This window comes from Bacillus rossius, chromosome 3 (genome assembly GCF_032445375.1).
Source record: "Bacillus rossius redtenbacheri isolate Brsri chromosome 3, Brsri_v3, whole genome shotgun sequence".
Lineage (NCBI taxonomy): Eukaryota > Metazoa > Arthropoda > Insecta > Phasmatodea > Bacillidae > Bacillus > Bacillus rossius.
The window spans coordinates 26,568,593-26,596,388 of record NC_086332.1 but is presented as its reverse complement, the minus strand read 5'-3'; the positions used below and the strand labels follow the sequence as shown (position 1 = coordinate 26,596,388).

Here is a 27,796-nt window from a genome sequence, read left to right as displayed (position 1 = left end):
GAACTTAAGAGTATATGATATTAAAATATTATACATATAGATACATTAGAGCTGCAATAACTTGTATGTTTAGAAGTAAAATCAGTTCAACTACGCGACTCATAAATATCCTACATGGTTTAAACGGAAAATAAATTTACTTATCCACATGATTCATAAGACCATTTTTTAGATTTCTTTAGAATTTTGGCGTCCGAAAATTTTAGCTAACTTACCTGGAAAAAAGTACTCAAAGTAATATTAATGAAAGAAAATATTCTAAACTTCGGATGGATGATTTTACTATTGATGATGAATTCCCTTTAATATTTAAGTTGGTTTTACTTTTCTCTGGGAGCATTAATACATTTCTAATTACAATCGTTGATTTAATTGTTATACATCTTTTTAATTAATGAAATTATAGTAGAAACTTATAAAAAGCATTTGTTCATTTTACATAAATATAATATAAATAGGTAAAGGTTTAAAGTTTCCTTTAGTTTTAGTAATTATTTGTAATTTTTTTGTAAATTTGTAGGCAGCTTAAAGAGGCTATTACCAATCCTACACCTGTTTTCTTTCGCGAGTTTTGTACTCTCTGACCAACTTGTTGTAAATGATGTTGAAAATGTAATAAGAAGGGACCGGAAAAATTCGTGGATTCAATGACCTCTAGGATAGCCATCCATTATCCTCTAAACTTCTCAAGTAAACACGCGTGTTCATTGGATGCTAAATTGTGAGGCGTCTCCACTGGGTGGCTTGGAAATTCGACGCTTCTTTGGTCGATAGTCTCTCATTGTCCCAGAGAGCTCCAGTTAAACCGCGAGCCAATAGCAGAACCAGCAGAATATTGTACACGTGTTTGAATTTCAGCCTATCGCGAAATGAATCCGGGAATTTTCCCGGTCTCTGGTGTAGTAAGTGACGATGCCACGCGCCTGGGGAGAAGCAGAGGCCCTGGTACTCGCGGCTGCAGGACGTGTCCTGGGGGCAGGCGGAGCAGGGCGCGCCCGTCTTGTACACGGGCAGGGAGGGCCGGTTGCCCGACGGCCCGTAGTTGCACACCAGCAGCTCCGTGTACTCCGCCTCGCCGCTGCGGTAGATGCTGGCCCCGCAGCCCACGGCGCCCGTCGCCGCCCACGCCAGCTGCGTGAAGTGGTCGCTCTCCGACCTGCGGCCCCCGGCGTGACTCGAGTCACCAGCAGCCGCCCACTTCGGCCGGCCCACGGGCTCTCTGGGCGGTCTGACGAGTCCCCAAAGACGCGCAGTTCTCCGAGTCGAACCCCGGTCGGGTGGCAACACTGCCGGGTGGGTGACCAGGGGGAAGTTGGGGTGTGTCGGGGAGTGGGGGGGAGGGTGACGTGGTGTGAGAGGGGGGGGGGAAGCCTCGTCATCGGAGGAGTCTGATGAAAGGGAGGTGTTGGTGGCTGAGGCGAAGGTGGTTTGCAGGTAGGCGGCCACTGCCTCGGACTCTCTTTGTAGCCCTTCCCCCGACACCTCCAAAGAAACGCCGCATCCGTTCACTATGTTTGGGAAGCCACGCCAACCCAGTCATACCACGCGAGGGGTGCAGTTTGCTGTCGTGAAATTCATCGCTCATGAGTGCGAGATTTCCCTGATATCCTAGAGATATCAGGGCAAGATGAGAAGGGCATAAAGCGTGCGGTCTTTAGCGTCTTTACGTGTGGTAGAAGGCGGTGGCAGGATTAATTTCCCTTACGTGGATATCACTGGCAGACACCTGCTTGCAAGGAACAGCCTACAATTGAACACTGAGGAATTGAAATACTCTATGGTTGAATGTTTTGATAGGCTGGAAATAGTTCTCAATAATTTTGACGAAATGAAAGCACAAGCATTACATAATTATGGTTAGCGTACTTTTGGTAACAATAATTTTTACAAAATAGTGTAATTCCAATTTATTCTTTATACATGGGATTTATTTAATCAAGATATGACCAAATGTGGTAGGTATCAGAATTATTGGCGTGTCCTCATGCATTGGGCATGGGACTAGCATGGATGCTACAGAGCATCAGAAGGACTTGAGTGGATATTTGAGACGAAACCGTAATTTTACAAATGATTGCGATGAGGTCCATGCGGTTGCTGGGGTGGATATCTCTCGGGATACGGCAACAGTTTCCGTAGTATGGAGGCTGCAGTATGGCCTCATCAAAGTATGCACAAGGACTGTTTCATACACGCTCCGCCCTTCATTTATGAAAACTATAGAAATGGTTGTTTGTTATTGACAAATAATTGAATGAAATTGGCTGTTTCATGGAGGCTCAAATTGGATAGATTGTTCCAGGAGAAAGTCCAAAAGGAATTTGAATAAAGGGCAACAGTTAGGCTGGCTCCCGGGATTACCCTCTTCAAAATAGCAGTGGTACTCCGCTGTATAGCCATGAGGCAAAGTATTGCTCCTAGAATAATTTAACAAGATCAGTACTAGGAGGAGAGGTGATAAGGCGTTTACAGAGCGGTAATCTGTTTGTTATCTTGGAGAATTGTAGGTCCTTATCTTGGTATTCCAGAGTTATGTGATAGGTTGAAGTGAGTACCTAATAATGCTCAGGTGTGTGGCTTTGAAATTGAGTAAAACGTTTTTCTAGAAAAACTCCTCAACAATTTCCCACGCTTACGAAGGATGCAGGACTCTGCATTACAAAACGTTTGGTGAAGCAAAGATCCGCTACATCAGTTCGTAACTCGAACTGGTTAACCTTGGAAAGCTAATGCTATAAGGGGTACAGAAATACATTATTAATATAATGTTATATTGGAGGTCTCGTTGCCTTTAGCCACTGCGCACATCTATGTGACACAATATCCTGTTAAACAAATAAATAAACGTTAACTTGGACACTTTTCAAAGCCCTTATTAAAGTACACTCTCAATATTATTCCTCCAGGTGGGTTGTTCGAAATTCCCACAAGCGTATTGACTTATAATTTATTGCATGTGTCATTTAATATAAACTACCAATTTGTCATAAACATAAATCCCTTTGTTTCTTTTACACTAGATGAAGAACCTGTGTTTAATACAGCCTGCCTAAGGTTTGAATTGAATTTTACTCAGGTGACTACAACATTCTAAATTGACTACTTATTTGTACACCCAAGGATAGTCTGTGAATGTCCAATGTCATTGCGAGTATTTCTAACAAAATATTTGTTAGTGGTCCATATTTATAACCTGGCAATTACATTTCTCAAAGGTTTACTAAAAAATTGTCCAGATAAGTTGGAATGGACTGTATTTTGATTGTTTGGTTGAATTTTAAGTAGAATGGTTATACAGAGTGATAAGGTGAAGGGTTATCCAACGATTTCAGTCAGCTCCGGACTATCTGGAATTTAACAAAGTAGTCATTAATCAGAGTGATCCCGAGGTGCTTGATTTAACCCACGACCCTTTCCACATGAGCGTGACATTAACGATTATAGCCCTGAGGATCCGTGGGGCAAACATTGAAACCATGTGCAACTGATAGGGTTCATACAGCTTGGATTATTCCTTACAATTTAGTTTGAAGCCTTCAGAACGAGCCCACTCAGGCCACAGGCAAAACCTTGGCATTTAAAATGCACGTTTGACTTTCATTTCAAGCGAGAGATTAACCCTCAGAAACTTATTATCAGTTACGATTAAATGAATCCAAAATAGATGGTTTACATTCCCTAACACGAGTTTCTAATAACATCTAGTTTATGGCCAATGTGTACAGTTATTATCATATTTCTTGGGATAAAGCAAATTCATATTGTTGTTACGCATCTTTTACGGTGCGTGATTATTTATGATAAATATAATGGCAGGAATCACTCACGAAGTGTATTCGTCGATGATATTTGGTGCCAACTTCTCCACTTCTTCGAACCACATGTCAATGTTTCGGTACATATCTTCTGCCGGAAACTGTGTTCTGCCTGTCCTCATAGCCACGTTCTGTCCGACCTCGAACCTACCTAGAAAATTGCGAACAGCCCAATGTACTCGGAAAACATCACCAACAATTGTTGCGCTTAATAAAATTCCCATGCATCTCCGTATATTGTATGTAGTTCGTTTTTGAAGAAATAGAAGTAATGCCCAAGTGACAAAAATACTTTATTATATAAAAGGGGCTCCGGGGACAGGCTTCAGGTTGAGGTGCATGAGGTGCCAACCGCCATCTTGGATTGTGATGCCATGTCTAGGATGACTTTGATCTTTAACTTTGTCATTGACCCTTAAATTTGACCTCAGTTGTCATTAAATTCACTCGCAGAGAAAAAAGATCCTATTCTGCACACAAAATTAAAAAAAATATATATTTTTCTTTTGTAATATATTTCTATAAATATAATCTAGAAGTTGAACCTATGATATTTTTTTTGTCTGCTTTAATAATATTGTATTGTGTTTGGGAGAGAATCTACACATCGCTTACAGGCAAAAATCGACAGCTCGATAATTGTTTTACATGAATCGTGTCCATCACTGGCACTGATGAATTTGTAAGCGATAGTTTTCGCAATGACGCTGCCATTAACTCATAGACGGGGTTGGTTGAGCGAGGTAACGAAGTTTTTAGACACTGGCCTCGCATTGCAGATGACCCGGGATCGAATGCCGCTACAGCTATGTTCTCCACGTTTTACCGAAATCATTCCAGGAAAATGCTGGAGTGGTTCATTAAATTAAGCCATAGCCGATTCCTTCTCAACAATCTCTGGTCAGTATCGGCATTAATGAGCTCACTGTCAACGAGACGTCATGCCATGGAGTTAGAAACCGACATGAGATTGCTTGAGGTAACGAAGCTGAAGACACTTTCCACATCACCATCGCTTTACTGCAGCACCCAAAACATCAATTAAATGGTGCTTGACTAGGCCTGATGAAAGTTAGTAAGTGTAAATTAGAATTTCAATTTTCGATCACAGTCACTGTCGTAAAATAAAATCGTTTGAACCCAGTATCCTCAATACAATGCGAACACAACTTCACCCAATGTTGGGGGTGTCCTGCAAACATGGCGCAGACTACCAGATGTACAAAAAGTAGCTTCACGCAGTATCTGTGTGGTAATACGTGCATGAGGCGTGACCACGTCCTGCGTTAAGCGTATTGATGGGGAAACAAAGGAAAAGGGGAGGGGGGGGGGGGTTGGTTACATTAAGAGAAAGCCGCTATCTTGGTTTCAACTATTTTTAGCCGATAATTTTTTGTATATTGAAGAATAGTTTATAATTTATTATTGGAGTTTGGCTGGTAATTCTGTTAAAAGGTACTATGTTATGTTTTCCGTAAATCTCCAAATATGTTATCTCTGACTTAGCATAAGAACATTTTCAATAATAAACGACAAAAAATATATATTGTCGTGTTATAAAAACGGTTGAAATTAATATAGTGTCTTTTTGTTCTTGTCCTTCTACCTAACACTCAAATTATAAAAAAAAAAAAAAACAGCGCGTGTAAACAACTCAGTACACATGATAGAAGTGAAACTTATTTGACAGACCAAACCTCGACTAATAAGTATATCGTAAAAGGTAAAACGACAGATAGAGAGAGAGAGACAGACAGACAAAAATAAATAAGACAATCTTCTAAGAAAACATTATTTAAGAAATTTATTACTCATTTAAAAATAACTGCTCAGTATATCAATGATTACTGATCTATCAATAATGATTAATTAACAATAAATATTATTTACTGTTGTAATACACCATAAAGAAAAACTGCGCTTCTTGCAGTTTCTTCAAACAATTCTGCTAATCAGAACACGCCAAATCTCTGAACGAAACATGAAATTCATATGCGGGAAATGCAGGGACTGTCTTAACAGCGCTCTCAACGCTGCTGGTTGAACAAAGAGGAACGCGAGCGTGCTGGTAGCAGATAAAAAAAATTCAAGACACCCACAGTGACGGGATTGCATAGACCTGTATCTATTTGTGAAACAAGCGCATGCGCACACTATTTGTCTTAATTCTACCGTTTATCTGTCCATCTCGGTTCATTTTTTTTTTGGCGGGGGACGAATCATCGCACAAAGAGGAGAATAGAAACAAGCCCAGAAACTTATATGGCATAGTGCTCTATTTATGTATCTTTGGCCGAGTACCTATTCTATTTACTTTTCGCTTCACAAACGTGTTTCACAAAAATGTTGCATTAAAATTTGGCCTTGAAATTTTACTCCCTGCGTGTCTCTCTCATCGCGCCCAGAGAAGTTTCACTTGAAACAGAGGAGGTGGTGAGCGGCGGGAACTCACCCACTCGGCGGCAGGAGTCGTGCTGGTAGGAGCACTGGTCTGCCCACACCTGGGCCACGGCCGCCAACTCGTCGTCCCACACCTGGGGGGCACACCGCCTGCTCTCCAGCGCGCAGTGGTAGCGCACTGCGCCCTCGCTCTCGGGCCCCGGCCCGACCGAGCCTACTCCACACGCGAAGCCCTTTCAACTGCTCCAAAAACACCCTAACTTCTCCGAGAATGCCTCCAGTGTATTCCAGCGAACTAAAGTTCACTGGCGTTTAAGTGACTTGCATCGATTTTGCAGTGAATTATTCTCCACGTGGCATGGATTCCTGGTGAATATTCACTACGAACCAATGATCGAAACGAAAATTAATATTTATTTAGCTTAACGTCTTGTAGCCACCGAGGTACTCAGAGTCGGATAGAAGGTGATGAGATGCTAGTGGGGTGTTGACGGAACGAATGGGGCGGTGAAAAGGGCGTACACTACTCGCCACGCTTCCCACGCCGGGAATCGAACCCGGACTGCTTTTGTTATCGGGATGGAAAAAAAGGCTGGATTATTGACGACACGGTCGAAGCCAAGAGGTGAAAACAGCTGGTTTTGCCATTTTTTAAACACACGTTTATATTCTGATTTAGTCCATTAAAAAATGTTTGAGTGGATGTTTTGACGCCACACTGAGAAGAGGCAATGACACCGGTCGTTGCCTGTCGTGGCAACGGTCCTGTTTATGGGCTTCATTGACTCCATGAGGAATCCTCTGCAAATTCGAAAATCCAACTAATCCGAACATGTTTTGTGTATAAAACTATTTATTAAAATATATATTTTTAAATTAAAAAAAATTATTTTTGATGTCTTGACCCAATTATCACATGTTTGGTTATAACGTGCATTAAAAAAATGTTATTGCCTGCGTTACGTGATAACTAAATGATTACAGATATGTATTATATTACTCGCTGTTACACTATGGCAATAATTTGGCCTAATAGGTAGAGACCGGAAAAATTCGCGGGCTCAACGACCTCCAGGATAGACTCCACTATCCTCTACACATTCGGGCAAATGTCAACTGATCATTGGCTGTTGACTTGTGAGTCGTCTCGACTGGGCGGCCTGTGATTCGACACTTCTACGAGTGAGGATCTCTAATTGGCCCTAATTACTCCAGATTAACAGTGAACCAATGTCAGAAGCAGCAGTCAGGTATAATTATTTGAAGTGTAGCATTTCACGAAATGAATCCGCGAATTTTTCCGGTCCCTAATGATAGGGTAATACGAACAGGTCTTGGCCATAATTAGTTCGGATGAGTAGGACTCTATTTATTTATAATTATACTTATTTGTTATTTGTAATATTGTGGAGTTTGAGAAATTGTGCAGTAAGTAAGGCGGCCCTGCTCCACGCAACAGCCAATCACCGACCAGCTGCATCATGTCGGCCGCCTGCAGATGCGAACTGAGGTTGACGTTGCCGTTGGCGATGTCCATCCTGATGGAGTTGTGTATGTGCAGGATGTCCTGTCTCTCCTTGTCGTTGAGCGAGGCGTTCTGGTAGTCGAGGCACTTGCCGCCAGGGGCGCCCTGCACACGCGGCGCGCGTCGACCGTCAGTTGCCGTCGTCAAACCACGGGAAGCCCACGATCCACGCCGAGTATTCGACATTCCCGAACATCACCGAATGTTTTACTTGTTATTTGGATATTGTTGCGCAAGTAATAAGTAAAAAAAAACAACGCAAGTTCCTACTGTTCATTCTTTGTCCCGGTTTGTTAGGTCAGGTCAGTTACATTACAAATACTTAAAACTAAACCACCATTAGAATTAATTTATATTATTTTTAATTTACGCTTAGTTTGGAAGTATTTATAATGTAACTGACCTGACCTAATCGACCATTTTAATTAATACTTAACTGATAATTCAAGTTAATTACATCGCATTTTAATTTGATGACACTGCAAGACGAATGTAGAAGATAAGAATGTGACGTATATTACTCAAATATTAGCCTTGGTTTTAATGGCTTAATTTGTATTATTGTTATGAAACTTACTACCTTTATTTGTTTATGTCCGGCATTTAAAACAGACGTTTTTACATTTTTTTTTTTTTTTCCTAACCTAACTAAAACTAAGTGTATTTTGGAGGGGTCCGGGTTAGGGAGGGACCTAGGTGCGTCTCAGGCCGAAGCCTATACGCCTAGTCATGCTGGGATTAGCCATGCAAGGAGAGGGTCGCATGCATCATGTGCTAGGAGGGGATTGGCCAGCCATGGCAGCGATTGGCGCCATGACTAACTCCCCTCACTCTTAAATCTAGACTATAACTAGAGATAGGTTGGGCCCAGGTAAAACCTGCATAGACACAGGGAAAACCCTGGGCACATTCATGCGGGATGCAAATTGGCATGCATTACGTGTAGGAATTTACAGGAGACAGAGGATGGTCTGGATGAAGTGTTGGACAGAGTAGAAAAGAGTCTACCATGCGGGGGTTGGGCACTTGGACTCGTGGTCCGCTTTTCCAGTTTTCCAGTACTGGATTTAGTGACCAGGGACGCAAGCGCCCCTGGTGGTACGTTTTTTACATCTGAACAAAAGAATTCCGAAGACACCCGAAGGCAAGTATTCGGCAATGTTCGGGCATGTCGAATACTCGGCGTGAATCGTAGGCTTCCCGTCAACCACGTCAGTCGTGTCACTGCACTGCCTGCAAGTAGTGGTACACTTCCGACAATGCTCATCCTGCTGGTTGCTTCGTGTTAACTATTAAACAATACTAACAGTACCGAACACAAAACAAATCCTTATAAATATATATACTTTTATTTTCCATTTAGGATACTATGTCCACTTTTAGTCAAAATTCACTCTTAACCCTAAACGTAACCACCGTCTGACGTTCTTTATAGTGGCATACAGCACTAAAATATACGATATGTCCAAAATTCACACATTTTGGGAAATAAAATATTTGAATAAATAAGTGAGGGACTGTAAAAAAATTTCTTTGAACTGCTCTAATGAAAAAAAAAAAATATGGTTCATGTGACATAGTGTCTTACGCCTCAGAGGTACAGATAAACAATAGTTTCCGCTTGCTTGTTTGAGTCTGATACAGAACCACGGGTTTACTCCGATCTTGATGAAATATCCCACACTGGTCACCTTCGAAACCCGAGGGATGTCGCTGTCAACGTGAGATTTCGAGAAAAACCCACCTTATGGCTAAATTTCGGTACTTCTTGATGAAACTTCACTTTGCTTTCTTCGTCTCCATCGCAACGGCTATTGCATTTTTTTTCATTCAAGGCGCTGCATTGGCGTACCCTTGAGGAGGGGCATGTAAAATGAGCAGTGCAAGAGAGTTCTGCCTGTGGACTTCCATGGCAAAGAGTATAAATATTATATATTTTTTGTATATAAACCATATATTGCTTTTTATTTGATACTGGTGTTATAAATTTTTGACGATTAACATAAAATAATATAAAATTATTTTCAGTTTAATGAGTTAAGAATTTTTATTGGGATCACATTCCTCAAGCAGTGTCCGCAGGACACACGCTCTAAAACCATGCAACAGGATGAACCGTCATGAAGTTCTACGTGAACGAAATCGAGAGCACATCTAGTAAAGAAAATAAAGTTATAAGCATGCAAAAGGCACGAAATTCCGACAGGTAAAGTTTCTGAATAATTTTTTTTAAGGGCGCTATTTTTTTATTCTTGTAAAACTATTTTTTTTACAAATTTGTTAAAATAACTGAGGATTAGTTTATATGATTCTTAGATGTATATGAGTCAGCTCAAGGTATATCAAACATATTCAGCGTCGGACTGTTCTACACTATGCTGGTTGATGTACTACAAAAAATACCGCGTCTACAGCACGTAAATTTGTGTATCATGAATATCAAGCATTTCCTCCCGCAGAGCAGAGCGATGCTGAAGGGACTTCAGCGATCCTGGGCTGCATGTTTGAAGTGAAGTTGCGCCGTTGTATCCTCGAATACTAACCGCCCGACCGTGACTCAAGTTCGCCGTTAGTTCGCCAGTTCTGCAAAACGGATTTAGCTCCTGCGCTACAGCACACTGCGTGCTGCTACTGAAGTGCGCTACTAACAGAGATGGGTAAGTTAAAATATCGTTATCTCTGTACTAACCGAGCTTATGCAAATATTACTGAATACCTAATTATAGTTTTGTCATGCAGAAGCCAGTTGTAACAACTTTTAATTCTAAAGGTTTCATTTAGGCTATACTTAGTCAAAATTATCAGTATGATTTCAAAAATTAAAAATATAACTCTAATAGCATATTGAACAAAACATGTGATTAAAATTATGCCACTTAAAGATCCATATGTTCAACTAATAATTACTTACATTTTTAATGAGTTGCAAGATGCATAATGGTGCACAGGAAAGGCAACAGAATAGTTTTGTAAAAGGTATATAGTAAGTAGTATCCACATTGAAAACCAGTAAAAATTATTTTCAAATATGTAGGATATTATTATCAAAAGTTGAACAGTTTCAATCGTCGCTAAGACACGACGTTTCGGTGGCTGCCATCTCTGTGAAGCACTGTCCTCTTGGGGGAGGGGCGGGGTAGTATTAGTTGCCAAAATAACCAAATACGTTGAGTGCTCTGAAAGCTTCCGGGAAATACAGCCACTGGACTAACTGCTGGGGTCACCCCTTTACCCTCTCTCTCGCTCTACCACTAACCCAGCCAACAGTGCTGCTGGTCGCAAACACTTACACGGCATACGCCCAACGAGCATGCAGCACATTGAAATTGAAAAAAAAAAAATGGTAAATTTTCATTCAAATGGATCTAATTTTCCATTCAACGAACTTAAGAAAAAGAATTACACGAAACAAAGCGACACAAACTGATAAAAACACTGGACATATGTAATTACAAAACGAAACAGACATAGGAATCAACAGAAAAAACCTTGAAACTGTGATGCCAAAATCACAAAAAAAAAAAAATCCATCAGGACTTGACAGATTAACAGTGAGCACAGAAACGTAGACATTTTGTTATGCAGACTATATGACTTTGCCCCTGCACTCGCGAGGACGCCACCCGCAACGCAGCGCGCGCTCCGCATGAACGTGGCGCGCGGTGACGAGCAGATCGGAGCCGCTCGGGCAGCTTCGGCTAGACTCGTGCCCGCGAGCTTGGTCACGAGCGGCGCTTCCTGTTTAATGCCTCTAGATCGTTCGAGTTTGTCATCGGCTGAGGTTCTGAGAGTATATATACCCTCCATTTGGAGGACAAGAGAGAGTCTTCGCCCCGAACAACATGTTGTGACGTCGGAGCTACGCCCGAGGGAGACCTTCCCAACCGCTACACCGTCAATCTCGCCTGCTGTTGTCTGCCAGTCGCCGCCACTACATGGTCTTAGCCTAGGTAAACCCTGAGTGAGAGATGAAAGTCAAATGTTGAAGAGGTTGTCAGTAGCAATTGGGACTTAAAATTTTCAGAGTCGGTCGTTACAAGTGTTAATTAATTGATATTCGCCAGGACTTGAATTTTTCATGTGTTCAGGGCATACAATAGTGTGTGGTGTGTGGCAACAGTGTGGCTGGGAGCGACGTGTGTTTGAGCGAGGGCAACAGTCAAACGTTTTTGTGGACTTTGATTTTGGAAGATGACAGTGTTTTGGTGTATACATACTCACACCACCATTAATGAAGGACTTAACCTGTTAACGACTTCTGGACGTGTGTTTATTACGACGTCCTACCGCTGCAGTCGTACGCTGATAAATTGCGTGCAGTCTCTTCTGAACGAGTCGTGGTTTTTAAGGAATGTCTTGGGTGCCATAAAACTTGAACAGCTATTGTCAAGACGCCCCAACGCAGTTAACGGACGCACGAAGAAAGGTCTGCCAACGTCTGTTCGCCACTCCACAGAGCGTGATGAGACGTGCCTACAAGCTGTAACCCGAGCCCACGAAACAGATGATCGGCCACGTACTACTGAAGGGCTGCCCGCTGTCCACTCGGCGAGTTCGAGCCGTAAAGAGTCCACCAAACTGGAAGACGTTCGTCCGGCCTGGTGCGACCGCGCCGGCTGGTGTCCAACATCGTCCTCGCATCACGAATTCTCTTTAGTTACTGCTTTAGCGATGCCGAAGCCTGTGGCGTAGGTAACCCACTGCGCACTCAAGAAACACGCGTCACAGTAATGAAAAAATGCTCCGATATCAACAACGAATATGACGCCAACGGAAGACCGCAATCGTCGCGATCAACCAGATGTTCTACGCAAAACGAAGCGAATTTTAGTAACTACAAATTAAAGCATATCACACCTTGCTCGGTACATATGTATTCACAGAGAATGTTTGAAATTTAGTTACATGCTATACTCCGGACTATATTATGGATTGGATTGGAAACCCTAGTACTCAATTTTGTCCCTTGTACGAGGGTTTTCTGAAAAGTTTCCGAACTCGACATGAAGATGGCAACAATCGTCAACAAAAATTGGGGAACGTGTTAGCTCAGTTTTGGAATGTTCTCTCAGAAATTTAAGCCATTTTGGACTTGCTTTTGTTTTTTACCAATCGTTTCCGTGAGTCGATGCGCATGTTTATGTGAAAATGGAACAAATTGAGTATCGACCGGTCATTGAATATTTGTTTCTGAAAGGCAATACACCTATGCTAAATTGACGTACTGGGACTCTGCACCATAATTTACCAGAGTACTATTTGGACAGAGAAATTCAAACATGCTGTACCAGCTTGGGTGACTATGTACTTTGCGACACCAAAAACTACGAAAGGGGAACCAGCTACAAAAAAAGGCAAATCTGTTCCTTTGGCCGGGAAAGTGGTGAATGTTTTGAAAAAGGAAGGGGAAAAAACATGACAGGAGCATACGCATCGTTACGTGGCAAGCTAAAGGCAGAAATATTAGAAAAAGTTCAAATTTGGAGAAACAAAAAACATTTTGTCTCACCAAGACAATGCACCAGGCACACCTCCGCGGTAGCCATGGCGAAGATCTACGAATTGCTGTTTGAATTGCTTGACCATCCTCCTTACTCACCAGATCTAAAACCAATTGACTTTTTTTGTTCCCTAGGCTAAAAGTTGCACTCGGAGGTCAGAGATTTTTTGTCGAATGTGGAGGCAGTCACCTTCGTAAACAACTATTTTTGCAGGGACTCATGAAAACGATTGTTAAAAAAAAAAAAAAAAAACACTGCACGTCCAAAATGTCTCAAATTTTAGAGGGTATGATCCAAAGCATTAATAAACACATTCCACAATTTTTGTTGCCTCGTAGTTGGAGCACAGGTAATCTATGATGGTTAAGTAGGCAATTACAAATCGACATGGTACAGAGTCATGGTCGCCAAGAGAAGAAGATAGAATATGGTGTTATCAAGTGAACAAATGAAATCGATTTGATCATTTCCAAGTGTGTAGAGTGCAATGCTTACCTCGTACCGGAAAAAAAAAATGAAAAAAAAAATTTCATGTCTCTTATGGTAGGAACGTACAAAATATTTTAATATAATATCGAAGTCGGCGTGAGTGCGCTACAGATGGCAACACCTGCTTGAAGAGGCACATGGTGTGCTGGCCGCCGCTGCACTTGAAGCGGCAGTAGTCGTCGCCGGCGAGGCAGGACGCGGCGAGGCACAGCCAGACGAGGCTCGCCAGCAGCTTCTTGCCTGCAGCACACGACCTCGGCGTCACCTCGCCGCAAGCTGCGAACACCACGTGCGTCGGTGCTGCGCGCGTCGCGCTCTCGACTGGGTGCAAGAGTAGTTCACTAGGACGGGAGATTCCCTCTCATGATTAGAGAGTAGTCTACATGATTTGACATTCTGTTAAGGACTACCGTGTAATTTTTTTTTTGTAAATGTGACAGAAATATTCATATAAACTTTCAGATAATCGTTGATTTTTAAATTTACACGAAAACAAACGTATCACTACAAAATAATGTTCGCAGTAATACTGGGTTCAGATTCTTACACGGTAATTTATCCTTTGTGTTGTACCAGTACCTCCAATAGTTAAAGTTTTTTATTAGCTTATTAGCTTTCCAGTATTAACTGCGCACATTAATAACTTTAATAACACAAAATTAAGCCCAGTTATTTAATATTTGAGTAATTTTCCATTTTAAACAAAAATTATGCTTGTGTGACCATCAATTAAAATCTAAAATCATCCGCCAGTTTTCGTGCGAAATATTCAGTATTATCACGAAAAAACGTATTTCATATTTTAAAAAATAATCATAACCATGTGCTATACAAAGTTAGATATCTTTCTTTATGTAGTATAACTATTTCTTGTCAATTTTTTTGCAAAAGGAATCTTTTGTATAGAAGTACAAACATTTTTTTTCTCTGCATAAGAAGCCACGCAATATGCATTGAAATAACCAATCGCTAACCAGTATTTAATAAAGTTAGCTTCTGATAACGGTAGCATACAAATGACAAACGTTACAGATTTTGATGTTTAACCAACAAACCATCTAACCCTTGAAATTTCTTAGTTATTTTCCATTTATTATTTTATCACTGTTCACCTGAGTGGAGTGATGTGCAAGTATGTAATTTTACGTTCCGCTTTCTCAGGTGTAAGCTTAAGGCGACGGGACCTTCAAGATTGTAGAGGATTTAAAAAAAAAACAGAACACAGGCTCGATGGTTATCACTTTGATCATTCTCACTGGTTGTAATCGAATCTGTGACCCTCAAACCATAAGCGTGACACATTCATGAGCACACGAAGTAACCACAAGGGAATTTAGTAGGCTGTGATGTGTGACGGGCACATAAAGCTGGGTTCACAGTTACAATTGGTTTACAAGTGCATAGCAGGCCATGATCACGACCATGCACACCTACGGTGTGAAACTAGATATTGATTTATAATGTGTTAATCATAATCCCATGAGATTTCACAACGAATCTAACATATGCATTAAGTGTAAGTAAATATTTATTTTGAGTATGTTTCTTCAGCAACAGCATATCTGCAGCCTGTAAAACCTTTTTTACTCATAAATATTATTATGTTATAATAAGTTATGTTAAATGCTTAGTGAACATTATTTAAGGAACGTACATTTTTTTGGGTTGTATTTGTGTACATTCATTTCGGGTCAATTATCCAAATAATTACGATGACTTGATTTTAAAGAAGGATTTTCCTGAACGATATAATGCAGTGCTAAAATCTTGCCACCAAACAATATTACTACATAGTATAAAACAAAGTCGCTTCCCGCTCTCTGTCTGTCCCTATGTATGCTTAGATCTTTAAAACTACGCAACGGATATTGATGCAGTTTTTTTAATAGAGTGATTCAAGAGGAAGGTTATATGTATAATACATGCATAATATATAAGAGAAACATTGATAATTTTAGAGGTTTATAATTTGATGTAAATAAACACTTTTTTTGCGCTTACATTGCAAACGCTGGATGAACCCTACGAGATAGGTCAAAATAATGTACTACAGTATTGTACACCTTAAAAAGGTCTACAAAAACGTCCTGGATGGTATATGTCTATCTCTTAGGGATAACCCACAATAACCATTTTTATCTTTTACTTTTTTACGAGAAATAATGGCTTATTTACGAAGCGATTTTTAGCAATACAGCATTAATCTTTATCCAATTAAGTACCTTAAATACATTGTGCATTTAATATAGATCAATATGGCCATTTATTGCATGTAATTTAAATGAATATTTTCGAAGATACTACAGATTTAAAATACAGGGACATAGCGGTTGCGGCGGTACCGGCCGGGGGGCCGTGAACGTTGTATATAAAGACATTCTGTAGTATATTTAGTATCAGCATTGCACCCGTGCGAAATCGGGGCGGGTCGCTAGTATAAACATAAACAGTTCCCAATTCCTTTTTTTAAATTCCATCATGCTCTGCTCTTAATGGCTGCCATGCCATGCGTTTGAAACAGAAATTAAAAAAATATATATTTATTTCCGTCTTATGCGTACGACCACTCGCCCATGCACAAGTATTTATTACTAAGTAGATACAAAATCACGGAGGTTACTTCATGTGCACACGACCCATGTTTATGTTACTGCCATTTTTTCTTTTGGCTGTGAATCCACCTTTGGCCTCCACTTTGCTGCCCTGCGACATAGTACACTCTTCCAGTGAAGAGTTGGCACGACTTCATTTCCAACGCTTTCTCGTCGAACACGCCCCGCCGAGCGCCACTGCAGTACACCGCTCCTGACCTTCCGCATCGCCGCGACTCGGGAAGTCCCTGCGGCGGGCACGAACTGCAGCAGCCGCTATCTCGGGGCCCCTTGCTTCCCGGGGTGACGTCACGCGTCCTGCTTCGGCCCTTACTGCATCTGTGGCTTGGGGAGATTCCCATCGTTACCGCGGTGCGACTTTCGAACATCTACCTAGTTGGTCCCTTGACCACAACAAATCGCCAACTCAGAAGTGATATTCTATGTACGTATCTATTCTTATACATACATAAGCATATAATAGGCACGATAACTGTCATTATTTTCACAAATTACTTCCAGACCGATACATAAAGGGGTAGAAATATGGAAAGTTAAAAAAAAAACGGTATCACTATAATTCTAGATTGTATGTTTCCTTAACATAAACAATATTTCAGCCACTTTAAGATGTAATGCCTTTTAAAAGTAAGGGTAGTATCAAACATGTTTGTTTGAAAGATATTCTTGATAAAATCAACAATTAAGGGCGTAAAAAAGTGGTTTGAAAGACAAAATAAATCATAAATTCCTAAGCAGCTACACGATTAAACACTCCCGCGTTGTTGCAAATATTCTAAATATTATCTAAAACTTTTGACTTAAATAACCTCTGATACGAACAACCCGTAATGCACATTACGACCAAAATGCGGTCCTGAATGTGATACCTTTTCTAACCTACCTGAAAATTTTGTAAATATTCTGAATATTACCAATAGCTTTTGTTTGAATTTTATTTTGTAAACCAACCTGCAACCTTTATCGCAAAGGGCGTATAATATTTTTTAGTGCTTATCTTATGGGGGTGAATGGGTATGTTGTTTAAATGGGAGTTGTCACTAGCAGCGCAGCACGGAACATACCTAACTGCACCGGACAATGACAAGCACATGGCCGTGACGTCCTTATTGAGGAGAATATCTCAGAAATGCATCGAAAATGCTGGATGAAAACTTTTTGAAACATTTTGTCTGCATGAGATTTTTGAAACTATATATAGAGTGCGTTGTGCATAAAGTTTCTTGAATATTCCAAACTTATATAGAATGTTAAAGAACGTTCCAAAATAAATATGAGCTTCTTTCTAAGTCTATCTGCGCCTGTAGGCTCAGGGTAAAAATATTTTTTACTTGGACACAGTACTGTTGACGGCGAGGTCATAAGATACGAGACGAATAAACCCAACAACCTAGTGCATGTGAACTAGGGAGTGAATCGGTCATGCATATATGAAGGAACCATATCCCTTATTTGTTTTGTATGTTCCCTTGAATAATGACACCACCACAACTAAACGTTAATCCTAAATAAATAAGAAAACTCGCGTCACTTACAGAAATAGGTTACATCGTTAACTGCATGGGTACTTGAAGGAATATGGTGATGAGCTAGGAGATATTTACCGAGTATTTAAGTAATAAATAAACCATTTAATTATTGACTGGTGGGGGATCGTGTGATTCTACTTTGAACCTGTGATACGGGCAGTGGAGTCCAATGTGAGTCAGAAACAATCAAAATTCAGGAAGCATATAATTTATTAACTGAAATATTAACTACCATTTTTATTGACTTCCAAGGAAATTGTTTTCATTTGACTCCCTGTACATGTTTACTCCTTGTGTGATAACTCTACTTAATTGAGCAGGCAGTCTTTCGCCCGTAGAATTTATGCGCCCTGTTTAGTTTGTTTGAATTCCCAGTATTTGTTAGTACATATTTAGAAAATGAATTACCCAGCTGTGGAAGCACAGAAAATCAACAAGTGGGTGGCGGACTACTTAATAAAATTCTAGCACTGACTGACTGAAATACAACGCACAGCTTAAACCGGTGGTTCTAGAAGAATTCAATTTTGCATAGGAGTTGCTTACAAACATAACGTAGGTGAGCAATTAGAAAGGATCACATCCCCTAAGGGGGTTAAATATGGGGTAAGGTTTTTAGGCTTCTGTTTATAAATGAAAGTCAGTTGTACCAGCGTTTTGGGTAATTCATCAAAAAATGAGGATCAAATTATTTCCCATCGGGCACACGGCTAATAACTTAACAAACCAGAACAAAAAATTAATAATGTAATTTTTGCCTGACATTCAAAATTAATAGAAAATGTATGGGATATATCTAGTGCCAAACTAACAAAACAAAACTGTATATGTTTTGAAATTACATCAAAATATCCGTGGAGGTAGACCAGAAACTAGGACGATGACGCGGGAATGTAATCAAGCAAGACGGAGGCGGTGTTTGCGGGTCGCTCACCGTCTATCGGAGGTCCCATGCTGCGCGCGCGAAACCCCGGCGCTCACTGCAGGACGAGATTGCCGGGACACCAGCTCCTCGCCGCGATAAGAGGTATCACCGGCGGTCGCTGGCCCTCGCTTCCCGCGGCTCTGCGCTGCTGCTGTCGCCCGGCCCCGGGAGTGGAGGACACTCGTGTGCTCCCAGGCCACAGGCGGCCGAGCTTACACCAGTCAGCGCCTGCAGAAAACAAAACCAGGCGATCTGAAAACTGCTCAAACTACACAAGTCAGCGCCTGCAGGGGCACTCCAGAAGAAGAAGAAAACCAGGCGATATGAAAACTGCTCAAACATACCTGAAAAGGTGTCTGTTTTAAGAAAAGGATTTAAGATTACGCTGTGGCCGGATGAGCAGTTCTGTTTCCGCACTAGTTTATAAACTGTATTTTTTTTTTAGAAAATTTAAAATTGCCAAAAAAATATGTGTTTTAAGAACAATTTCATAACAATGAAACACACGGTAGAGATTCTCTTGAAAGCATTCAAGTGATTTGAATTGCGCCATTATATTCATTACTCCGACATATAATGCTATGTTCACCACTAAAATCTCACAGTTTCCTTATGGACGCCGAGACGTCTGCGAGCCAGTTCAGAGCCTTGCACTTAGAGGTGATACCGAGCTAGAAGCACCAGCGACTGTCGCACTTATCATCCCGTCTCACTACCACAAATACATTCCTGACTAGGCGGGTCCCTTAACTTTTTGGTATCAACAACTAACATCCCACATTATATGACATTTTGGTTTGTGTTCGGACAACATTAATATAATGAGCTATTACTATGGTTAAAATCTCAGATTTCATTATAGTAATTGTATGCATGTTATCTTTTTAAAATTATATTTACTTAGCAGTCGATTAGTGATGCTGTTAGTGTGACGAGCCACTGACTTAGTCCTTTCGCTTCATCGCCAGCGAAATCATTTTCATACTTCCAAATAATGTGTGAATGTGTGAGGGGGTGAATTGTAAAGGGGGAGGGGCTAATAGCATGTGGCCCAAGACAAGAAACCATTATCGCTAGAATTAGCCGGTAGTGGTTTCGGTAAATCACGGCAAACCGAAATCAGGATGGCCAAACCGGAATTCAAACCCTGGTCATACCAAATGAGAGTCCAATTTTAAGGAGAAAATTAATGCGATAGCTTCAGAATGCGTGAGCTACGACCTGACATGAAAGATCCTCGGTGGTTTGTGAGAACGGAGAAGGTAAATGGATAGTTTAACGTCACACTAAGATTCGAACGGGCTCCCAACCACTCGTTTGTCGACTTGGTGCTCATGAAATCGAGTCATACTGGGGACTGGGATCAATTGTACGCCTCCGAGGATCCTCGTGCCCACGTGGGATAGATTCTGAAGGAACCTTAATGGCAAAGCTCGTTGATGAACCTAGTACCGCGTCGCCCCTATAGAGCACGATTCTGAACTCCACGTAGCAACAGCAACACAGTGTTGTTAATTCCCCGTTCAAAACGAGTTCGGAAAATATTACATGGGATTTTATGCCCGAACATAAAAATGAACGGAATACCTCTATCAAAAACCGAGATTTACAAAAAAAAATTGTTTCAAAAAGAGACAGAAATTCCTTCAAATTAAAAAAAAAATAAAGTATAAAAACAGTGCATCATTAGACTGACAGCCACAATTCAGAAATGAATATAGGTAATATTAACACAATCTGTTAAAAATTAAATAGTTACATTTCCTTGCATAAAACATGTTGACCTCTCATATTCTTGGAACAGAAACCGAGAGCCTAGCCACTTGAGTGCGATGCATTAGCGAAAACGATCATAGATGACCCTAATTTGAAATCATGGATTACACTGATTTATTTTGCTGTACATTACATTACCATAGAAAAATTCATTCCTGTAGTTTACCCTTCAGCAGCAGCCCCCGAGATCATGATTTTTTTTTTTCAGGGAGGAAAACATTTCACTGCGTGAAAACTGTGGCGACGCTGTGGTGATTGCGACGAGATTGCGGCATCAGGCACAGAAAGGAATGATAATTGGGTATCGACCCGAGCGGGCCAGCACACGCAGCGAGAAGGGTAGCGGCTGCCAGACGCACCGGCTGTCGTCTGCAACGCACCCAGTGGTGCAGACACCCGTGTCCGGGACAGCAGTGTTCTCGTGCGTCGTCTCTTAGAATGTGGCTTCTGTCCTCAGGGATAGCCAGTCGCTGAGCCGTAGTGATTACTTCCCAGGCTCAACCAAAGCTTCTCAATCAATGGTTTAGCCATCCCTGCACAGCTTTCTCCAGCAACGGAACTCGTAGCACGCGACCTGGCCCTGTGTCCGAGCCAGCAGTGCGCCCGTTTAGCGTCTCTAAGAATGTAGTTACTGTCCGCTGTGACAATCAGTGTCTGAGCCGCGGATATTTCTTCACAGGCTCAGCCAAAGCAGCTTGATCCATGGTTTAGGTCGTCCAGAAACTTTAGAACGAACTATCACTGGTTCAGGGACCTCATAAATTCCTCTCGCTGGTTCAGAGATCTCAGATCGATCCTTTCGCTGGCCCAGGGATCTCTGCATGGTTCTATCTCTGGTCCAAGCACCTCAGTAAAACACTTTCACTTGTACAGACATCTTAGAACGTACTCTCGATGGTACAGGGAACTCAGACTGTCCCCTTGCTTATGCAGGGATCTCAGTATGCCCTCTTGCTAGTCCAGGGATCTCATAATGCTTTCTCGCTGGGCCAGGGACCTCAAAAGGCCCTCTTCCTGGTCCAGAGAACTCAAAAAGCCCTCTCGTCTGTCCAAAGACACGAGACACCCTCGCCCTGATCCAGGGACCTCAAAATGTACTTTCACTGGTTCAGGGAAATCAGAAGACTCTCTAGCTTGTCTAAGGATCTCATCCGGATTTTGTTGCTGATCTAAGAACATAAAAACAATCTGTTTCTGGTCCAGGAACCTCAAAATGAGTTTTTGCCTGTCCAGGGACCCTTAAAAACACTCTCACTGGTTCAGAGACCCTCTTCTTGCTTCTTCAGGTACATCAGAATGCCCTCTCTCATGCCCAGGAAACTTCAACGCCCGCTCGTTGGTCCAGGTAGCTCAGATCACCCTCTCGCCTGTCCAGGAACATTATAGCCCTTTTTATTGGTCCAAAGATCATACGAACGCCCTCTTATGGTTATGATGATGTTCCTGGGTGTTATGCCTTCTTAATGGCCCAGGTACCTCAGGCGGCCCTTTTTCTGGTCCAGGAATCTAATATGCTCACTTGCTGGTCCAGAGACATCAGCATACCCTTTCGTTTGTCCAGGAACCACAGCATGATGGAACGCTTGTCCAGACACCTCAGAATGCAGTCTTGCTGATCCAGGTACCTTAGAATGCTCACTCACTGTTCCTGCGACCTCTGAACGCCCTCTTGCCTGTCCAAAGAATTCAGAAAGCTCTCTTGCTTGTCTAGGGACACCGAAACAAACTCTTGCTGATGGTCCAGGTAAACAAAACGCCCTAGTTCTGGTCCAAAGAACTGAGAATGCCTTCCAGGAACCTAAGAACACCCTGTAATTTGGTGGTCTAGAAACCTCAAAATGCCCTCTCACTGAACCAGAAACCCAAAAATCCTTGCTGGTCCAGGGAACAAAAATCATATTTTATTGATCTAGAAACCTAAAAACACTCGATACTGTTCCAGGGACCTCAGAATGCCCTCTCGCTGAGCTAAGGGCCTCAGAATAATTTTTTTGCTAGTCGATAAACCAAAGATTACCCTGTCGCTAAAATAAACAAGCAATTTTTTCTGGTCCAGGGACCTAAGAAAAAAAATTGGCTGGTTCAGGAGCCATAGCATGACCAGCTTGTTAGCCAAGTGCCTTCAAAATGCTCTTGTACAGGGACTTCAGTTCGATCTTTTTTCTGAGACTTCAGAACCACCTCCCATTGGACTTAAGACCAAAGAACACCTCTAGCTTTTCCAGGGACCTCAAAACGCGCTCTTGCTGGTCCAGGGAACTACAAATTGCCCTCTCACTGATGCAGAAACCTGAAAATGCTCTCTGGCTGATCCATGTAACCACACTTTGCTAGTTCAAGAACCTAAGAACTATCAGTCGCTAGTCCAAGGATCTGGCTTGTACAAATACCTAAAAAAAGCCCTCATACCGGTCCAGGCATCTCTTCAAAAACATCTTGCTTATGCAGTCACCTTAAAAATCAGTACGATCATCTCGATGGTCCAAGGATCTTATCACGATTCTTTAGCTGGTCCAGGGGCATCGGAACACGCACAAGTCCAGGGTACTCAAAACAGCCCTTACTGAACGCGATCTCGCTGGTCCATCCACCTCTTCAACACCCTATCACTTGACCAGACAACTTAAATTGTACTGGAACCTTAACCTCTGAACATCCTATCGCTGGTTCAGAGATCCCAGTCCGATCCCCTTGCTAGTTTAGGGACCCCAGCTAGACTCTCTCGCTGGTCCAGGGATGTCAAAACTTTCTTTCGCTTTTCCAGATACCTTAGCACGACCATTTAGCTGGTCTAGGGACCTGAAAATGCCCCCTCGCTGGTCCATGGACCTTTAGAACACACTCGCGCTGCTCAGGTGGCCTCATGACGACCTTAAAGACAACATATCTTTTTGAACAGTTTTATGTTCTTACATTTTTAAAACACTTATTATTGAAATTGATCACAAATATAGTAAGATATTTTTAGAACCAGAGCATAGTTTCTATTGACATTTTTATTGTGCAGTTATAGTCATTCCCAAGAACTAATTACACTTTTACGTAGCAGGTAGTCACTATCGATTTCAGGCATTCCACTAATTGTGTACTATCCTTCAAGGAATCCAGATTTTGAAAATTAATAGAATAATTTTACAGAATGAAAACAGTTGAAAGTCTTTCGATCTGTAACCCTCGCAATTAAAGAAAAGGCAGCCAACCCCGAACGAACTGTACACACCGAGACAGACAGCTCAGCTACAACTGCATTTTTTTTTAACGTGCTGGATTTGATGGAAACTACTCCCTGGCGAGTGCTAGATCATCAACACGAGCTCCCCTGAGTCATAAGTAAATGTATATGCCATTTAATCGCGACTTGGAGGTGTTTGAGGAGGAGCTACAGCGAGAGGCTGAGGCGACCAATCCCAGCATCACTGCCACCTCCCCCTTAACCATTCGGTTGACCTGTGGTTGACTCAGAAGAATCCCCTTCCTAAGAGTATCACAAGGCTCTCAACCAAGTCCATAACATCTCTGGGAGCCCTCAGAAGACCCGGAGAGCCTGTGATATACACGCCGAGACAGACGTCACGTCCGCCAGGTCGGAAATGTGTGCCGAGAAGAGAAAGCAGGTTCGTGCTGGCCTTTTTTTTTTACCCGAAGCTGTGGCAGAGGCGCCCGCCGTCTCCCGGGTTAACGAGCACTCTGCCGGGACCTCCCCTCCCTCGGCCGGCCCGATAACCCTGCAGTATTAATGGCGCGGCATTTAGCATGCCGCTGCCGTCCGGGACCCCCGGCCACCGTGACGGATGGCCGCCATTCTTATCGCCGTCGCGGCAATAACGGCGCTCATCGCTAACATCGTCTCCTTCCGGCGGGACAAACAGAGCCCTGGGGTCTCCGGACCGCCCGCGGATCTCGCCGGAGATAACAGTGCATCACTCACTCGGTGCTCTCCAACCAGGAGTGGCCCTTGAGTAGGGGGGGGGGGGGGGGGTCCCCTCGAGCCTTTAGCATCTGGCGCTCCAGGAGCGGCACAGCGATTATCGCGTTCTAGATCGGTGCAATGCGTTACGAGAACGTCGCGATGTGCATTCGAACGTCTTACATCCGGCATATTCTATGCTTCGGCGCATTCTGCAAGCCGCTCGTGTCGACCTCAGTCCGCCGCCCAGAGTTTAGCGTTATTGCCGGTTTCCATTTCAGTTGGCTACAGCGTTTCCTGTTTTCTAGCGGGTCAAGTTTCTAATTACAATTTTTCACGCTTGGTATTCTCGTTTAAATTACTTTTTTTTCCTTCGATCATCCGGTAAAATCGCCTAATCCGGTTTGAACGTGGTCCTTCACGTGTCGGATTTGATACATTCACTGATAGCTGTTATCATGCTGGTGAAACAATTACACGACAGCCTACTGTTTCCAGGTAAAATTTTTTCTCTCTAGTTATGGCTGAAAAATTCTTTTTTTAATTAGATTTTACCAAGCGACTGAGTCAGAATCAATTAAACTCCGAATTTGTTTACAAAAAAAAAGGTTTTTGTTTTTAAAGAAATTCGCCACGTGAATCAGCTAACAATTGAAGATTAAATATTTTGTTAATATTTTTTTCTCTCGAATTTGTGAAAAAATATTGAATCTATTCCACAGCAAGGCAATATATTTATTATTAAACTAGCTGTGGTAGCCATCGTTAACGCTATAACTATGAAAATAACTAAACAGGTAGTATAATCACCATTCACTGATAAGAGAAAAATTATACATATTTTTTAGATTTGTCTTTATTATTAATTAATTTAAACAAATAACAATGAAGAGTTAATGTTTACTGAAACCTTAAAGTAGGCAGTAGATAAATTCATAAATAAATTAATACTCGCGCCTTACACGCTCGCTATTGAGGCCAGTATTGCTTTAAGTAATCGCGGAAATAGATTTTCATAGCTACTTTCCAATTATAACTGATCTTTTGGGTTCATATATTTAATAAAGTCTTCAAAATAGATTCAATAGGAAAGATGTACCTAAGTATTATTATTTATTAGCACTTGATATATATTTTTTATTATAAAACACAATTTTCCTTCATTCAAACACCTCAGTGGTTGAATTAAAAAAATGAAAAAAGTATCGTTCATCCCTAGTTTTCTAGTTTCACCTTAAGTAGATTCGTGATATAAATATTTCTCCATAATATACATAATTTTAACATCAGCTTTATTCGATTCGGAGATAATAGTTTTATTATAGAAACCAACTTAATACCCTTTCACTACCTTAGCTGTGGAATATCAGGTGTGAGATTTTTTTTTGTAGTGCCCCATCGCGTTAGCTCCCAAATTATCATCATCGGATTTACAATTCCATTTTATACAGCCAAACATTCCCCTTTCGCGGTAGAAATTCGAAAGAACATAAAAACTACACTACAATATTCATTTACGTTATTTTGATTTAGTTTCTTGCCTTTCGCTTGATTAGCTTCGGAATTTAATCAGTACATTTTTTTGTTATTTTTTATTATTGGAGTGATATTTTTGTCAGGCCGGGAGGGTAACGGAAGTTGTTAAGGTAACGGAAATAACTGATATTGCTCAATGGCGCAGGGTTTCAAAATACTATTTGTTGGAGGGTGAAGGGTAGGAGGAGAACAAATAATAAAGTAGAGACTAGAAGTAAATGAAAAATTCTGCAAGTTTTTCATGAACACGTTTGTTACCATTGCGAATATTCGTTGTGTACTTTATTGATTAATTTAATCGTTTAGTTGAATTATTTAATATTTTCAAATGAAACTTCTTCTCAACCAGAGTAACACCGAGGTTTTTCGTCACATCTGTCACAATTGTAAATCTTCATTGTGTACTTCATTGTTTAGCTTTTATCGTTCAAATTAATTACTGAATATTTTGAATACATATATTTTATAATTACTGTCTCACACCCAGAAAAATTGATCAGTTAAATCGTGTTAACGGTTGGTAAGGTTAGGTTTTTGGAGACGGATAGTACTCAAAAATACATTAATCAAAATTTTGTGTTTACGGAAGAGCACCTGCTCTATAAAATTATCAAATCGTATAGTATTCAGGGTCCAATTAGACTTAAGTGAGTTTTTTAAATTTAAATTTCTTTACAGCCGGGTGGGTGTAACGGACGTAGCACACTATGACATGTTTCCATTTTAGCACTCTTGTTTATTTGCGTACATACATATGCATACTTGCATACTGTGCACTTGAATACTCTCATACTTGTTTACTCGCATTCTTGCACACGGTATACATTCTCATATGTTGTGAAGTTTCACTTCTAACGAGCGTGGCTCACACGCACCCATGTGTTATAAAAGACAGCCATAATTTTTACCACTGTAGGGATAGAATTTAATGAAATATTATAGATAAATTTACAGTTTTATTATTAATATAGATAAGTAGGATGCAAAGTATATTTTGTCAAACAATGCCACCTCTTGGAGTCCTATAAGCTCCTGATATTACAGTGATAAAATTTGGTACAAATAGCAGTTTCTAACTCTGCCCCAGTATTACAGCCTTCTGAAACAAGTTTTGAATCAGATTAAGTAATTTAAATTTAAGTTTTCCGTTGTTGCACGTGATTGATTGATTCATCAGTGTTTTCAGTGCTCGTCAATAATCTCGGAACCCGCTCGCTGACGCATTAATAGTATAGTATATTATTAGCACTGAATATATGATACACTACAGCAATACCTCTGGGAATCTTATAATCTCATGTTATCGAACTGACACACTTTGGACCAAATTAGCAGGTTCGTTAGTTCTATCGTTCGTTCCTTTCCTTTTTTTTTTAAATCCTGATATCAAACTGAAATTAATATTCAACCAAAAACTATTTCCAACTAAGAATGTATTTTCAAAACTAAACAAAAAGAACTTCAAATATTGGGGATGAATGATATATAATAAAACTGTACCTTTACCTTTTAACCATTTTGAAATGTTTACCTTTAATTGGTGTAAATTTGATATGTGGAAAATAATAATCAATGTCTTAAAATTGACTTTAGTTGTCGATAGTAAAATAAGCATGTATAAAATGCTTACAGAGTTACCTGTCATATTTTTGTCGAATTTTTACTGCGAAGGGGGTGAAAAGGAGAAATGAGTATTTATAATAAAATCACATCTCCAGGGCAATCAATCGAGAGCAGTGGCGTCTCGTCAGGGAAAGCAAGGCAAGCAGTGCTTTCCCAGG

The 27,796-nt window shown here is 41.1% G+C and overlaps 2 protein-coding genes across 3 annotated transcripts in view; one reads left to right on the top strand and one right to left on the bottom strand.

The window, feature by feature from the left end:
* LOC134530414 (Kv channel-interacting protein 1-like) overlaps positions 1-27,796 on the top strand; it is a 286,452-nt gene that overhangs the window by 55,804 nt on the left and 202,852 nt on the right. The gene's annotated exons all lie outside the window — the stretch shown is intronic.
* LOC134530412 (venom allergen 5-like) overlaps positions 1-27,796 on the bottom strand; it is a 131,915-nt gene that overhangs the window by 1,935 nt on the left and 102,184 nt on the right. The window contains exons 2-7 of one of the 2 annotated variants that reach the window (XM_063365216.1): positions 18,806-19,024; positions 13,852-13,970; positions 7,687-7,845; positions 6,268-6,349; positions 3,828-3,966; positions 924-1,156 (exon numbers count right to left, since the gene is read on the bottom strand). In XM_063365216.1, coding sequence (XP_063221286.1) covers positions 924-1,156; positions 3,828-3,966; positions 6,268-6,349; positions 7,687-7,845; positions 13,852-13,970; positions 18,806-18,824 — 751 coding nt within the window. In that variant the 5' untranslated portion in view covers positions 18,825-19,024. Of the gene's footprint in view, positions 1-923; positions 1,157-3,827; positions 3,967-6,267; positions 6,350-7,686; positions 7,846-13,851; positions 14,007-18,805; positions 19,025-27,796 lie in introns of both variants that reach the window. The other variant, XM_063365215.1, reaches the window with a different exon arrangement.